We start from the raw sequence: 15,726 nt of genomic DNA, 5'->3' as shown, positions 1-15,726 counted from the left end.
GCTATGGGTTGGTGGCGGTGTGTACAGGAGGCAAAAGTGTGCACGCTTGTAATATGACAGGTTGTGCAATCGTTGTTAATACAGTTGCATTATGCAGTAGTTAGCTATTGGCATATACTGTTTCATTACAAATGTTCCATACAAATACAGAGAAGTTAAGTGCATCCATCTATGCACACGTAAAATGAAATCATAGAGGCACTGACCATTGTTTCTTATCTATATTCTCCACATACGTACATGTGTGCACACCATGCAGATTTCCTTTTTCCTACCGTACTCACACATACAATACATACAAAATGCCCACTCCCACTTTACATGAATAACACAAATGTATTCAGCTCCAGTCCTTTCGAGCTGGAAAATAGGATCAGTCAGAGAGCCTTTGACCCTTGCCTGTGGCTGTACGAGCGTGTGACAGTGAAACAGAGAGAGAAGCAATATAGAGAGTGTGGTTGTAGGTGCATGCTAATGTAAATGTGTTTCCACAAAGTGCCTCTGTTTGTAGATGGTTATGTATGCACACACAAGCATTCACGTGTGCGTGTGTGTGCAAACTGATAAACTCTAAGAAGCCAGTGCTCATGCTTTGGGGGATTGGCAGTAGATCTGTCATACTGCTGTAGTTAGTCGCAGTGCTTAAATTCAGTGCACTTCAACCAGCCATGCTATGCTGGGCTGTATTCATGGTCATCTCTCTGAGTCTGCTCAGCACACATGTATATATTCTAGCTCAGCTTGTCTGCTTCATTAGAGGAATTAGCCATTTCTTTTAGCTCAGGAGAAGCAGGAATCATTACTACTTGTAACATTTATAATGCCTCTGATGCCCTTTACAAGCTAAGTTTGTATCCTGGATAAAGCTAACCTTGCAAAGCAAATGTACTGGTCAGATTCCATGTCTGTCATCAGGCAAATCTATTTTGCAAAGCTCCATTCTCAAACAACTGTGGCCAGTCTGAGAATGGACCTGACCAGTCAGTGTCCCTAAAGGGGATCTTATGATTGGAATTTAGCTGTACTGGAGGCTGGTGTATTAATTTACTTTTCTTGAGTAGCAATCAAGATGTTTTTGCACATCTCCCAACTGGCTTCAGCATGACTTTTTTCCACCAACAAATCCCAAAGTTCATAAACTGCAACAGCGCCTTCCTACCAAGCTCAGGTAACGACCAGAGCTGCACATGCCTATTTTTCTGAAAAGTCCTGCCCATCCCAAACACTTTGTACCAGAGCTTTCCCAGATGAATGTTAAATGTATCCCATGCAAAGGATACATGAAAGTCTAACTGGCGTGTCAGGTTATGTTGACGCTTCTTGTTTCGTGTGTCTTACTTCTTTTTTAACACTCCTGTGAGAAACTTTTGGTTCATGTCAGTTTTGGGGGACAAAGCAGTACTTCTTTGCTCTGTTACAGTTTACCTGTACATGTGAAACAGGTGTTGAAAATATTCCTCTCCACGATGCATTGTGATGCTGATGTGGCAGACTAAAGTACAAGACAAAGTTTATATCAACAAAAGGAGTTCCAATATTACAGTACTTGGATATAACAAAAGTGCTTACTGCTTGCCAGCTTGTTTATGGATTGTTCCTTGTGTGATGTAACAGGTCGATCAGAGAAGAAGGTACCTCCATCAATTAACAGATTCTTCCAGGTGTGTGTATACTGGGATAAGAATAGCAGTCCAATTAAATGGCTTGAATTAATTAAAAACATAAAAAGATCACTTGTGGCAGCTTACTGTTTATCTCCTCATCTGACAGCTACCCTGTGGCAGTGGTTACAGCTAGAAGACTAACTTTATATAAGAAGTCAAACTTATTCTTAATGGTATTGTCTTTTTTTATTTTGAAGGCAGTGTTTCTAAAACATAGGCAATACATTGGTGGACCACCCAGCTATATTTACATCTACCCAAGTATATTTTCTGACCATTTCTTTATTTAGCTTTTTGTTTGGCTGCAATAGAGAGATGCCCTCCAGTACAGTGGTTCCCAAAATTTTTTCCTTGGAGCCCACCCAAACTGTATCTAATAAATGCTGAGCCCCCCATGACCCACACAAAAGAAAAAAATAGACACAATGCTGTCCAGTGTTAATTTTGTCAACTAAAACTATGACTAAAAATGTTCATCGACAGCTTTTTTTCCATGACAAAAACTAGACTAAGACTAACAAAACTAGATCTTTGATGACAAAAACTGACAAAAAGTAAGTTTAGTTTTCGACAAGATGACTAAAACTAGACTAAAATGTAATGTAGTTTTTGTCTGACATTCAAACTCTGTGATATTTCTCCACTTTAGGTAAATCTGTCAAAAAACAATGCAGCTGTATCTATTCTGCCTCCCAGCTGTAGAATGCAGGGACCCCAGGTTTGACAGCGTGCATAGAACACACTACCATGATTTGGTACCAGATTTAGGCAAGAAAATAAATGCTTAGACTAGAAGTAAGGCTTAAAATGTGAGAATTTTTTATGGACTAAAACTAGACTAAATGTTTTGAGTTTTCGTCAACTAAAATTAGACCAAAACTAAAAGACATGTCATTCAAAGACTAAAGCTAAGACTGAAATTAGAAATGGCTGCCAAAATTAACACTGATGCTGTCAGTAGTCAACATACATTTTAAATTGTTTCATTAAAAAAAAACCAAACAACTAAGTCTACATGGTATTTTTACTTCCTGGTTTGACTCATAATCTGACAAGGCCTTTCTGTAAGGAGTGCATGCTCAGGTTCTCTCATGCACCCCAGCTTCCTCCCACAGATTATATAGATGCTTGATGGATTAATTAGTGACTCTAAATTGACTATAGGTGTGAGTTTGAGCATACCAGGTTGTTTGACTGTATATGCCAGTACTGGAATTGACTAGCAACTGATCCAGACCATTTTACCAAATGGCATCTGGGATTGCCTCCAGCACCCCATGACCTTGAATGGCATGAGTGGTGTAGATAACGGATTGATGGATGTTATGCTTACCGAAAAGCCTTTAAATGATCAGTTACATTTAATATAACTTAAGTTCATATGTTCAAATTTAATTTTGATAACCTTAGAGCTGACAAAGCCTGGTGCCTCCCTTCCCCTTAACTCTTGGGTGCTCCTCCAGGTGGTCCTACAGTCCACGTTGGGAACCAAGGTACGAGTGCATTCCTCCTATGCATACACTGGTTGTGGAGCCCCATCTCACGTTAAAAATGAAGTGTTGCATGCCATTGTTTCAATGTGCCAGCCTTTTGCTGCCGCTTTTATCCTCTACTCCCGCACTCTTGCACCATGGTTGTTGTACGCTACCTCATCAAAAATTAGCCTTCACACACGTAGCTCACCTGCTAGGATTACAGACTACTGAGTTAAACATTTCAAATGCGATGTTGCGATGTTATTTGAGCATTTTTATGTAATGTAATGCTGATGAATACTATCAAAATAGCAGAAACACACTCAAAAAAAATACATTCACAGAATGAGGCAGGGTGAAAAGACCATTCCTTACATCGTCACCCTGTGGGAAATACTGAAGTGTCATGTTGAGGCAACAGCATTCATTTCAGTCTGTTTCATATCATTATAAAAACTCCCTACAGGAGCTCCAATGCATCCATTTATAAACCGTCCCAGTGTTGAAAGGTTATTTATTAATGTGTTTATGTTATTGTACATGACTTCTTTTTGCAGCTGTGACTCAACTTCAATCAGCATGAATTTAAATAGAAACAGGATGTACGGTCCAGCCTTTTTCCAGGATCTTTGCTACATTGATAGACACTCTGCTCTGAATAGCCCCATCCTGCTGAGGCGTAATGGTCCACCGGTGGTCCGCTAATCTCAGTGAGGCAGGCACACTGTGCCCTCTTCTCCAGCAGCTACAGGATATGAGATGCTGATCAGATTTCTATAATCAATTTACCAGCGCAGGAGGTATAAATCCTGTCCATTCACTCATTCTCTCTTTGCCCCCCTCCCCTCCCTCTTTCTCTGTCTCTCTCCCCTCTCTCCTGCCCCTTGCTTATAGTTAGATGAATAATTCAGCAGCCAATGTGGTGAAAGGTGGAGTAAACAAGTCTATTGCCTAATATCCCGAGAGGCTGCCAAAGAGAGACGAGTGAGGGCAGAGAGCTAGCAGAGATAGGGGGATGGAGCAACAGAGAAAGGAGGGTATCTATAGAGAATGGACATCCAGAGTCTTTCCTCATGACCTGCAGTCATTTGCACTTAGATTGACTCAGAGGTTGCGCCAAAATGGCACAGCTGGCTTCTCGTTCTTCTCTCTGCTTTCCTCTCTTGAGCCGGACATTGGCAGCCATTAATAATGAAATCATACAGTGAGGCAACGTCTGTGAGATAGGCTAGGAGAGAGTTCAGGGTCCTACTTCTCTGACGTGATAGTTTTAAAGACAAAAAGGGGGATAAAAGCAGAGTATACATCAAGCCAGTGGATAATATGGGACGTGACTCTCTGTCCACTAGCAGGATGTCACAGAGAATAACTCCATTCAGGTTTGGAGTGCAGAGTAAGTAGCTTTTATTTTGACACCATCAGGTATACAGAGACTGAGCCTAAACACGAGACACATATAAATGAGCAGTACAGCTCCTGTGCTCATAGTAAATCCAATACAGAGAGAATTCAGAGGACATGGTGTGCTTACATAACAAGCAAATGTAATCTCTCACTGGAGTTATATTCACTGATTATGCAAGCAGAACTACTGATTGATGACTTGCCGAAAATTCAATTATCATCCTAAACAGTTTTATCTGGAAATTAGATTTGGGTTTTTTTAAAGTACCGTGTTAATTAAAGAGATGGAGGCTTTTCCTTGTTGCGTCTTGTTTTAAAGCTGAGATATTATTTATCTGTACTTTCTGCACCCTGATTATAACCTTGGAGTTGGTGGTAAGTTGATAGTTTGCAGCTCCTGATCAGGAGGTGGACTGCACATAACTATTGTGATTGCTGGTGTGTGTGTGTATGTGCTGTGAATACAATGGTAAGTGGGTGGTGTGTGAATGTTTTTATTTGTTTTTGAGGGAGAGAGAGCTATACTCACTGGCATGGTCTGGCTACCGTGGAGGGCGCTGATTGCAGACTGAGCCTCAGTATGTGTGGAGAACTTGACAAAGGCACAACCTGGAAGAGAGAACAGAAGCACACCACACATCCTGATTTAGACACAGGCGCACGCAGCAAATGCAATCAATCGAGTGAGTTTAAAAGCCTATGGTATATTAATAAAAAGGATGTTGAATTATATCTGACAGCACGGAAATCAGTGTGCAGAAAGAGGCTTTCATTGCACAGCAGGCTGTCCCACTCCGGGCATTAGGCAGGCAGACAAGCAGGCAGAGGCTGCAGGCTAAGGATTGCACTGATGAAGCAGAAAAGCATGCTATTTAGCACCACATGCCTGTCTGTGCATATTAAACATGAGCTAAACTGGCTAAACTCATAATAATTTTGAAAAGAAAACCAGTCCATGTGGAAACTCGGTAGAAGGTTCTTAATCCAATTACAAGAAGGTCTGACCAACACATGTGAATGGAGAGGCCGAAAATTGAGGATCCAACACCCAAAGTGTTCAAGAAACACTGACCGAGTAGATGAGCTAAAAATGGTCTTAAGCTGCTTTCATGGTTTCATAAAGTCAGCTATTAGCAGTAATGAGGATAAAACAATTTATGATTCTGTCCCCGTTTAGTTTAAAACAACTGACAAAATTAAACAGTTTCTACAAAAAAGTACTCCCCCCCTGAGAAGTGTTATCCTTTAGTAGATTTTATAAATCAATAATGGTCAATATAATTTGACAGGAATATCAAAGTGGATGGTGTGTTTGTGGTGATGTGGTGTCTGCCAAACAAATTTATATTTTATATTTAGTTTTTCATTTATTATATATTTTTGTTTAAATGATATAACTTTATAGAAATCATCTGTTTTCACTTTGACAATAAAGAGGTATTCCTGTTATTTATTTTATTTATTTTTTTTGCTAAACAAACCAAATTATATTGAGCATAACTGATCTTTAAAATCAATTAAAGGGATCAGGTTGATTACAGTAAATAAATAAAATATTTTTCCTACGCAGTTATTTTTTTTTTTGTCAACATTCTTGAAGGCACAAGCCACGATTTCACTCACATCATCATCCATGGCTGTTAAAAAGCTAGGAAATGAACAAATAACTTGACAGATACATGTGCGAATCTTAAGAGGGAATCAGTGTCTTAAACCATTTGAATTAATTCTCTAACCAGGAACATAGGAGGACTGATGCTGGTTCTACTGCAGAGAAGCAGCAGTTCTCATCAGCCTCTTCTAATTATACCCTAATTCACCTAATTTCATTTCATTTCAAGTTTCCTTTTACATTCTTATTTAATCTTTAATACTTTATTCTTCTTATCATCTATCCTGTTTGACCCAGCAGCCCTGCCATTCTTCCTCTCCTAATGGGCTTACCCCTGTGGACACCAGCCAATCAAGATGTCCATTCAGCTGTCAAACTGCTATCCCTTCAGATAGGGATGGAAAAGAGCTGAAGCTCAGCGTGACCTATACAAGGACTTTGCTGCAGTGGTACAAACTGTATGCCACTTTAATTATGCACTCCAGATACTTTGCCAGCCATGCATTTCCTCTTCCTTTTTGAGAAACACATGTACACATGTAGCATGAATACTAAACAGTACATGTTTTTCACAGGTCATGTTCACGTTATTACTGACAGCTTTTTATGCTTTTAGTGGCTTTAGTTACGAGGACAAGAACAAAGAAGGAAGTTAGGTGGCATCCATAAAGTTAATTATTAATAAGCTGTAACATAACATGTAGTGCTGCATGATTTTTTATATTGTGAGATTACAATTACACTGGATATTACTGTGATACAATATATAAGTGGTATCATGAGTCTACTTGCTTGTTTATCAAGAAAACTGCAGAGAATAGCGATGGTTTGGAAATTTTTGTTTACCAACTCAAAACAGATAAATATTAAGTAGTATAAAAAACCAATAAAAATCTTAAATCTTTACAGTTCTGCTTTCAAGATAACTTGATATTTTCTAAAAATTCAATTTTTTTTCCTTTCTTACAGCCCCCACTTTAACTTTGGTACTTATGCAGCCTTTTTGTTGCGATTATGTAATTGCACAGTGTGACATCTCGATTGTGATTAGATTACCTGTGGAGCCCTGATGACATGTAACAAAGGGCGTTCACAATACCAGTATTTTGAACGTTTATACTAGGAAAATCAAACAACTCTAATACCTTTTCAGATAACTTGACCTTGCACAGTGTCAGCATTGTAAAACAAAATTTGAAGTGTTTTGATGCTGAACTGTGTTTGTGCTATGTTAAGACAGTTTCTCCTCTTCAATTTAAGACACAAAAAATAATGTAAAAGCATCAGGAGTTACTTATTCACTCTCATTCACTCACAGCAACTCTGGATTAAGACTAGGGCTGTCTGCATTTATGCATTATTTGTGATTAATTCAGGTTTAGAACTAGTGCATACATTTTTTACATTGTGGTTAAGCTTTATTTTTTCTTTCAGCACACTTTGGTTAGCCCTCTGCAATGTCTCCCTCCTGTCACAGTGATGTAAAATAAGAACAATATTGCACCTGAATGTCTCATTTCACCTTAAAAAACTCACAGCTCGGTGGATAAATCATTTACACATTAAAGTCATCAAACATTGATTTTTTTTCTGTAATCTATTTCCTTTTCAATCCATAGCAGGTTCTTTTTTCCATTCCAATGTAGTATCAAAAACCACAAAAGCATTTGAGATTTAACAGCCTTTTAGAAACAAAACCACGAATAACACAGGATTTTTACATACATCCGCTGTAAGGCAAGCAACCTCCCACAGTATGGAAGTGTCTAGAGTGCTGTACAAGCCCAGCCCTGATCAGTCTGAGACAAGAGGGCAGAGACCACGGGGAACTGCAAGTTCATGCAGAAATAGTATGTCAACATTAGATTATTTTGCCTTTGTGGTTGATCTGTCATTCATTTCAACATGATTCCATGGCTTCTACACACTTTGGGACTGGTTTGATCTTTCCTTTTTATATAAAAATGTAAAATGCTCCATGATCACTTCTAATGACAGGAGGGTCAGTGACAAGGTGAAGGCACATAATTTTATGTGTCTGTGTCATGTACTTCTTTGCTTTGTAGTAGCTTGGGGGGATGATTTTGCAGACCTACTAAAGGGGATGGAGAAACCGTGTAGTTCTGTTGGGTTCAACCAGAGGTAAAGGGGTGGTTCACACCAAAAAATGACAGGTCCAAATTTTCTTCCCAGTCCAGCACTGCAGAACATTATGAAGTTAAAAGGTTAATGTTTGCTACAAAGCATCTGTGGTTTCATGTGAAACTGTGACCCCCTGACCTCCCAATGACCTTTTGCTTGTGCTTTAGGATGAAACGTAAAGTTGACATAGTGATGGTTTACAATAGGGAGTTTGTGCATTGTGTTGTATTTTTAGGTGGATCCGATTCTTTGCATGTTTTTCTGGCTGCTTAGATTGATCTGATCTATGTGGATTGATAGGTTTGGCAGCAGCCAGCGCCGAAAATAGACTTGCAGCAAAATAGAGTGGTGGTTCTGGGATGCTCCAGAGTCAGATCAGCAATTTTGCTCCCACTCTAGAGCAGCAGTGGCATTTCGTCAGCGTTTCATCTGTAGATCGCAGCACTTATGTATGTGGAAACTGGAGGTAACATTGACTAAACTAAGTTACCAACATTTTATTCTACTCAAACATACAGTATAATCCTCTGCAATACATAAAATATGTTATTTATCTAAACATGTTTTAAAAACTTTTTTACATCTTTTTTTTTATCCCTGCTTTTCTAGTAGAAGTGATATGAAGTGCCATTTTTATCTCATCCTAAACCAGAGAGGGGACTTGGATACAAACACCAACAAATTCAGAAGAAAAAAGGAAGTCTCAATGACTGTAGGACTATGACAGAGTAACACACATTGATCTGGGTTGATCCTGGTAAAATAACTATGAATCTGAAGGGCAGACTACAGCTGTGATAACAAAATGTTATGGAGTAGGGGTTCACAATGTAAAACCTTCCTTCAATTTCAGCCAAAGTACTTGAGTAAATGCACTTTTCACCCTGCACAGCTTCCTTCAGCGTCCCCTCTCTCACAGTGGGGGCACCTAAAATCATTTTGACATCCATCTCTCCTCTCTTCTCCTCCTCCTCCGAACCACTACAGAGGAAGAGCTCTCTGGTTTCAAACCCTCTTAGATACAATTCCAAAACAATTTCCATAAGCGCTGGCTGGGGAGAAGGCCTTGAAGACATGAAAAACCACTGGTCCCTTAGCTCTTAGTTGCAAAAGATTTTTGGCTATCTGAAAAGGCATGCAGATATCAACACTACAGAACCAAAATTAAAGTGAAGGCCAGCAGTTATCTACGACATGTTACTGAGTGACAAAATGTTTCTTCAAACTACAGAGGATTTACTTCTAGAATAAGATACAATGATGACAAGTTGGTAATGCACAGAAAGAAACACTGGTATTTCTTCATTTTTGAGGTATTCCATAGAAATGAAGTTATTGATAGCATGGGATGTCTTGTCTTGCCTTTGCTATCATGCAGGTGGAGGGTCTTGGTTTTGGATTTGGTCTCTGGATCAGGAGAAGGAGTGTAGTGCTGAGTATACTCAGCTATATGGAATATTCCTACTTAATTTACAGTCTCTATTAGGGGTGACCTGGAATAATTGGCGATTCGACGATTCGCTTCGGAGGAGTCTGATTCGACAATGAGCCTCATAGTTGAATCAGACCCTACCCACTGTCCTGCAGTGCTGCGGTTGTTTATCACCTCAGATGGCAAGCACATGGCTAATTATGTACGCACGATGACTTCAAAGCAAGCCTATCTCTCTGCGCAAGCTCAGTATTGCTGGGGACTATGCAGGGAAAGTGGGAAAGTTTGACTAGAACTTTCTCGTAAAGCAGAATTTTAATCTAAGTGAGGTTTTCCTAGTTAACAAAAGGCTTAATATCTGCAGCAGCAGAGAGAGAGAGGTCTACGCCGGCTAATTAGCAGAAGTAGTCTTGGATAAGCCGTTAATGAGAGGAAGACTGGACCGAACTATCTGCTGTGGAGCTTTTGTCTTTTCAGGACTAGTCCAAATAAACCAGGATACTTGGATTTCCAGCTTTAGGACTGATATTAGCAACTGATGGTAAGACTCATTTTTATTTGAAATGTAGAGTTCTAACCTAGTGTCCAGTTAAGAGAACACTTTTGTTATGTGTTTGGATGCTTCATTGTTGTCGCTGGAGGATGCTATTTGGCTGTTGTAAGCTGCTAATTTATAGTTGCGGCCAATGAGCTAACAGGCTAACGGTGCTGATGTGAAGCTAACTGTTGTTGTTTATGGGTTTAACGTGGGTGTATATTGTGTAACTGACTGCGTGTGTAAGGAAAAGCGTGCAGCTTTCATTTTGATACTTTAAACCACTTACACAAAAAAATATGAGAGATTTATGCATTTTGCTGCTGTTAATGCAGCAAAATAATGTTAGAGCAAATGTCCGGAAGTTGTTCTAAATGAATTCTTGAGGACTGCCAGTCCGGGGACAAAAAAGTCTAGCGGAAACGCTGTTCAACTATTAGTCGACTATAGGCAAAATCTGACGAATTAGATTCGACTATGAAAAACCTTAGTCACTGACACTCCTAGTCTCCATACAGTAGACCCACTCCTAAATCCCGTCTGGTAATCATCAGTTTGCAGCATTTTCTTTTCATGGGTGATGAATGGCATGATCTGCATTACTATGCCTCTAATTGACTAGTACTCATTATTGCCATTATTGTTTGAAATTTATGTATCAAAGAGATGTTAATTCAAAAGAGATCTAACCAACTGATGCTAGTAGTCTTACAATAAGTGAATGGGGATCATCTCGGAGCAGTGAATGTCTCAAGTGATTGTACTATAAAGGCACCTGAGCCTGGAAGGTCCAGCCACTGGTTCTCGAACAGTAGAAGTCAGGTGATTGATACAAAGAAAAAAAGGCACTGGACATCCCCCAGAGTTCAGTTAAATCCATCATCAAGAAATGGAAGCAATATGGCACATGAGTAAATCTGCCTGGATCAGGATGTCTTCACAAAATGAATGACTGTGCAAGAAGGACACTAGCAAGTAGCCATCACGACACCTACGACTCTGAAGGAGCTACAAGTTCTAGCAGCTGAGACTTTAATGTATAAGGATCTGCTACCACAGTATACTTCCTTCAGCCGAGGCCTGCCTAAAGAGTTGGCTGACCCCCTGAAAAACCCAGTGAATGGTCCCTTCTTAGTTTTGATTTATTGATTATATTAATGCATGTGTGTTGGATCAGGGTTGAAGAATTAGTGCTATAGTGTCCTGTCTACTTCACTTCGGAGCTGAAGAGTGTCAAGCTATAATTGGTTTCTGATGTTCATATTATTTATTAATGCAACTTTCTAATCCTTTTTCATCACTGTTTCCACCCATTTTGGTCAACTTTGTTTCCCTATAAAACACACTTTTGCCACTTCTAAGTAATTTTTGCAACTTTGACAACTTTTTCTCTACTTTCACCACATTCGCCACTATCAACCAATTCTTGATGCTTTTGAACCATGTTTTACAATTTTCCTCCCATTTTGCCCCTTTTTTACTTTATATAACCAATATGTGCCAATTTGATAAAAAATGTTGCACCTGAAACCTTTTTTTTTCCACTTTAAACCCATTTTTGCCACTCTTTAACCACTCCTCTAAACTGTTTTCAACTCTTTTTGTCAGCTTTGTTTGCTCATTCAGCCAACTTTTGCCACGGTTAACCAATTTTTTTCTCTATCCATTTGACCCCTTTTAGCTTTATTTTTACGCCTTTTTGATGGTTTGAATCCCATTTTTGCCACTTTTAACTCATTTTTGCCACTCAAACCACTTCTCACTGCTTATTTCTGCCCTTTTTCACCTATTTTGCCAGTTTTAGCCTTTATTTTGCAATAACTTAATAACAAAAAAATTAAATTAATTTTTGTTGCTTTGATAAGAGTGGTTACTATTCAGGTTGCATATAAAATATAGCTATCACAGCTTAACTTTACAATGAACCATGATTTTCCTAACCTCCATGGGCCTCAGAAAGCTCTCCTCTTCATCCCACCTTATAGGCGGTCTTACTACAGTCTGAAAAAAGGAAGAAAGTTAAACTAACTCATTACCCCTTTGATGGCTCTCATAGTTCCTAATTATTATGATCAAACATCAGTCTAACAGTATCTGATACATCAAGCATAACTTTCCCTTCCCAGCAGACTTTCACATCAAACAGCATAGCATGAAATTGTTTGTAATTATAGCAATAGGCTATTTGACCTATATCTGGTGCATATGTCACATATATTCCACATTCCCCTGCTGATGTGGACACTGACACACGCTGTCACTTCTCTGCCAGTGACCTAAATAACGCTGACGGCTCTTATCATCTCTCCTACCTTTGCTGTTTCCGTCAGGACCTCTTAAGACCGTGCACTCCTCGATGACTCCATAGGGTTCGAAGAGGCGGTAAACGTCCTCCTCGGTCTGTTGTTTGTTCAGCATCCCCACAAACAACTTCCTGTCTTCTGGAACAAACAACAAGACAAAAGGTTAAATTATAACTTTGACCTCAATTATAAAAGCTATTTAAAAACAAAGGACACCAAAGCTCATCTTTGTTGGTGGTGGCATTTTTCCCCCTGCAGGAGCAAACAGACGTACAGAGCCTTGGCACGGTGCAGAAACAGTTTCTTTAGTGCTGGTTTGGTTTCAGTCACATTGTATTATCCCATTTTAAAGACTGATCATTTTAATCTCCAGTATAAGTGGGTTTAGTCCCATATGGGGACATATACTGTAGCTGCTGGGGGTAAGTGAGTGGTCAGAGGCTGGAGGGAAGAGCATTGGAAGACTAATGAAGAGGTTTTTCTCTCTATTGCTCTCTCTCACATACACAGACCCAAGACAATGAGCTAGTCTTTGGTCCTTTAAAAGCACCAGGGGCTTCAAGCTACAACCTCCTACACACCACACTGTACTAGCTGGAAACTCTCTCTCTCTCTCTTTCTCTCTCTCTCTCTCTCTCTCTCTCCTTTCTATTCATCCCTGTGTACTCTCTCTTTTCTGCTTTTCTTTTTCTCTCGCTGATGCTACATTTTTTCCCCCCATTCTTTTTTCAACTACCTCCCTCCCTCGCTCCCGTCCTCTCTTTATCTCTCTCTTACTCTACTAATTGCTGCTGATCCAGTGTTTTTTTGTGTAGCCAGAGAAATATTTCAGTATGCTCTTCAGTGAACAATGGCGTGTCTCTCCTGTGAACACTGAACGCTGGGAGACATGCCATGAATAACGCTGACTTTTCAATAGATAGCCTGTATGCTATTGAGTCCTGTTAAATGCTGTGGGATCTGATCTTTACCTTGACCTGACATACTGTGTTTACTGATGTACCCTGGCCTTGTATGATTAATGCTACAGTGCCGTGTGTCTCTGCTGGCAGCATAAGCACTAAAACCTTCCCTTTATACAGATTGTTACTCCAACTCTGACCCGTGGAGTCGCAGCGGAGAGCTCGAGTGAGAGACAGGACCAGCGGCTGATGCTGTGAGGAGCTCCAGAGCAGCATAAATCGCTGCCAGAGGTATTTCACAGTGTCAGGGTGACCTGTGATGACTACCGAGTGTGTCGTGTTGTCGTCGTTCCTTGACCCAGACACAAGCCGATACCCACATTCCTGCAGCGGGCACGGCAGCGAGTGTGTGCGGACACGGCGCCCAGCTAGGGGTTTTCGGCACTCAGCACCACCAATGATGCACCTTTAAAATAATCACCCGTGTCAGAGTGTTGTCTAGGGAGGGGCGTCCCTGGTGCTGGCTCCTTATTGCAAGTGGCAGGATCAGAGGCTATGTATCAAAATGGAAGTGATGCAATGTGACATCTGTCAGGGTGGATTGGAGAGCATTTATCTGCAAAAAAAGGAAAGCCCTGAACTGGAAAATGAAAGGCCAAGATGGTCCTTCCTTTTGCTGGAGGGAGAATATAAATTCTGAGGTTGGATGCGGGAGATGAGTAGAAGAGAGGGGGGAGGGGCAGAGATGCACAAATTTCACTGAATGCCAACAGACCGCATCTCATATATGCTCCAATATACAGCAGAGGAGCTACACACCAGACCACCCATGCAGCAGACCTTGATGTTTCTCCTGCTCCCACTTCAGATGTTCTTCAACTAGATGATAAGAATCTGACAAGTTTTGAATAAATGCATGGCATTTATTAATTTCACATGAGCTGCACTCTTACTTTCATGCCAGGAAAAACTCACATGTAGAATGTCTTTAGACATGATGTGGCATCAGTCTTTCAGGTAGAAAATGACAAACACCAACAGAACAATGGAACAGTGTATAACCCCATTACAGGAATCTAAGCAATTATATATCAAACTCTTGATTTAGAGTTTGTACACAAAGGCATAAAATCTGGACTAATGTTCAGTCTGTTAGCTTAGTAGCTACACCTAGCACAAAAAGTAAGGAAATTTCTGTTTGGTATTTTATTTCATTATTTCCTGGCAATAAATGTTGTACCATTGGAAAGCCTTTTTATTTCTCTTTTAAATGATGCCACATTTTTAAGGAGCATGCATTTGTGGGATGAGCAGCAGAGCTGAGTATGTGGGTTGTGCCCATGAAAAATTTGCCAAATCTTCTCTGCAACTGCCAAACAGCTTATTCTGCCAGACTTTCGTCTGATGTTGCCAAGACATATTGGCAACTTAACAATTTACTCATTGAACAAACAGGAGCCTCAGTAGTGTGTGGAAGAACCATACAGAGCCATAGCAGCCTGACACCTCCTCCTCATGCTGGTCACCAGCCTGGTCACACACTGCTGTGGGATAGCATCCCATTCTTCAACCAGCATGGAGAGCACGCCCAAGCTGATCCCACAAGTGTTCAATGGGGTTGAAGTCAGGACTGCTGGCAGGACATTCCATCCTCATAGCTGCCAAATTCTGGTGGTAGTCTCGATAAACCTTGCTCTGTGGGGGTGAACATCTTGAAGGATAGAGTTTGGTCCCAGAGGTATGGAATTGCCTCTGGTAGCAGAATCTCATCTTAGGCATCTCTCTGCATTGACATTGCCTCCATTGATGACAAGCCTCGTTTTTCCAGTGAGGGAGATGCCGCACCACACCGTCACACTGCCACTACCAAAAGATGTTTCTCTATCAGTACAGCAATTGTCATAACATTCTCTGTGTCTTCTCCACACTTATAGCCTATGATCCAACTGCTGTAGGCAGAATCTGAACTTAACGAGACTGGTTGCAGTCTGTTCTGGATTGTCTGGGCAGAGAGCCATCAGCCATATCATCCTGCAAACCTTGACTGCAAATCTGTAGAAAACAGCCTATGGTTCCCTTTGCCCTCAGTTTGGTGATGATAGTAGGGTTCACTCCAAATAATGCAACTTGTGGAACACCAGCTTGAAGCTGCCCTATCCCATGGGCCCTACCCAGATCAGTCAAACATGGCATGCCGGATCTTGGAGCAGACACCTACTGACCACTGTAAACAGGGCCTATGCTCAGAGATGCTGAT

The 15,726-nt window shown here is 40.5% G+C and overlaps 1 protein-coding gene across 6 annotated transcripts in view; it reads right to left on the bottom strand.

Moving 5' to 3' along the window:
* The window catches only part of celf5a (cugbp, Elav-like family member 5a), a 320,356-nt gene that overhangs the window by 50,914 nt on the left and 253,716 nt on the right, over window positions 1-15,726 (bottom strand). For 4 of the 6 annotated variants that reach the window (XM_041791997.1, XM_041791999.1, XM_041792000.1 and 1 more), the window contains exons 4-5: window positions 12,577-12,705; window positions 5,073-5,152 (exon numbers count right to left, since the gene is read on the bottom strand). In XM_041791997.1, coding sequence (XP_041647931.1) covers window positions 5,073-5,152; window positions 12,577-12,705 — 209 coding nt within the window. The remainder of the gene's footprint in view (window positions 1-5,072; window positions 5,153-12,576; window positions 12,706-15,726) is intronic. The other 2 variants (XM_041791998.1, XM_041792002.1) reach the window with 1 other exon arrangement.

Source organism: Cheilinus undulatus, linkage group 7 (genome assembly GCF_018320785.1).
Source record: "Cheilinus undulatus linkage group 7, ASM1832078v1, whole genome shotgun sequence".
Lineage (NCBI taxonomy): Eukaryota > Metazoa > Chordata > Actinopteri > Labriformes > Labridae > Cheilinus > Cheilinus undulatus.
This window is presented reverse-complemented; position numbering and strand designations above follow the sequence as displayed.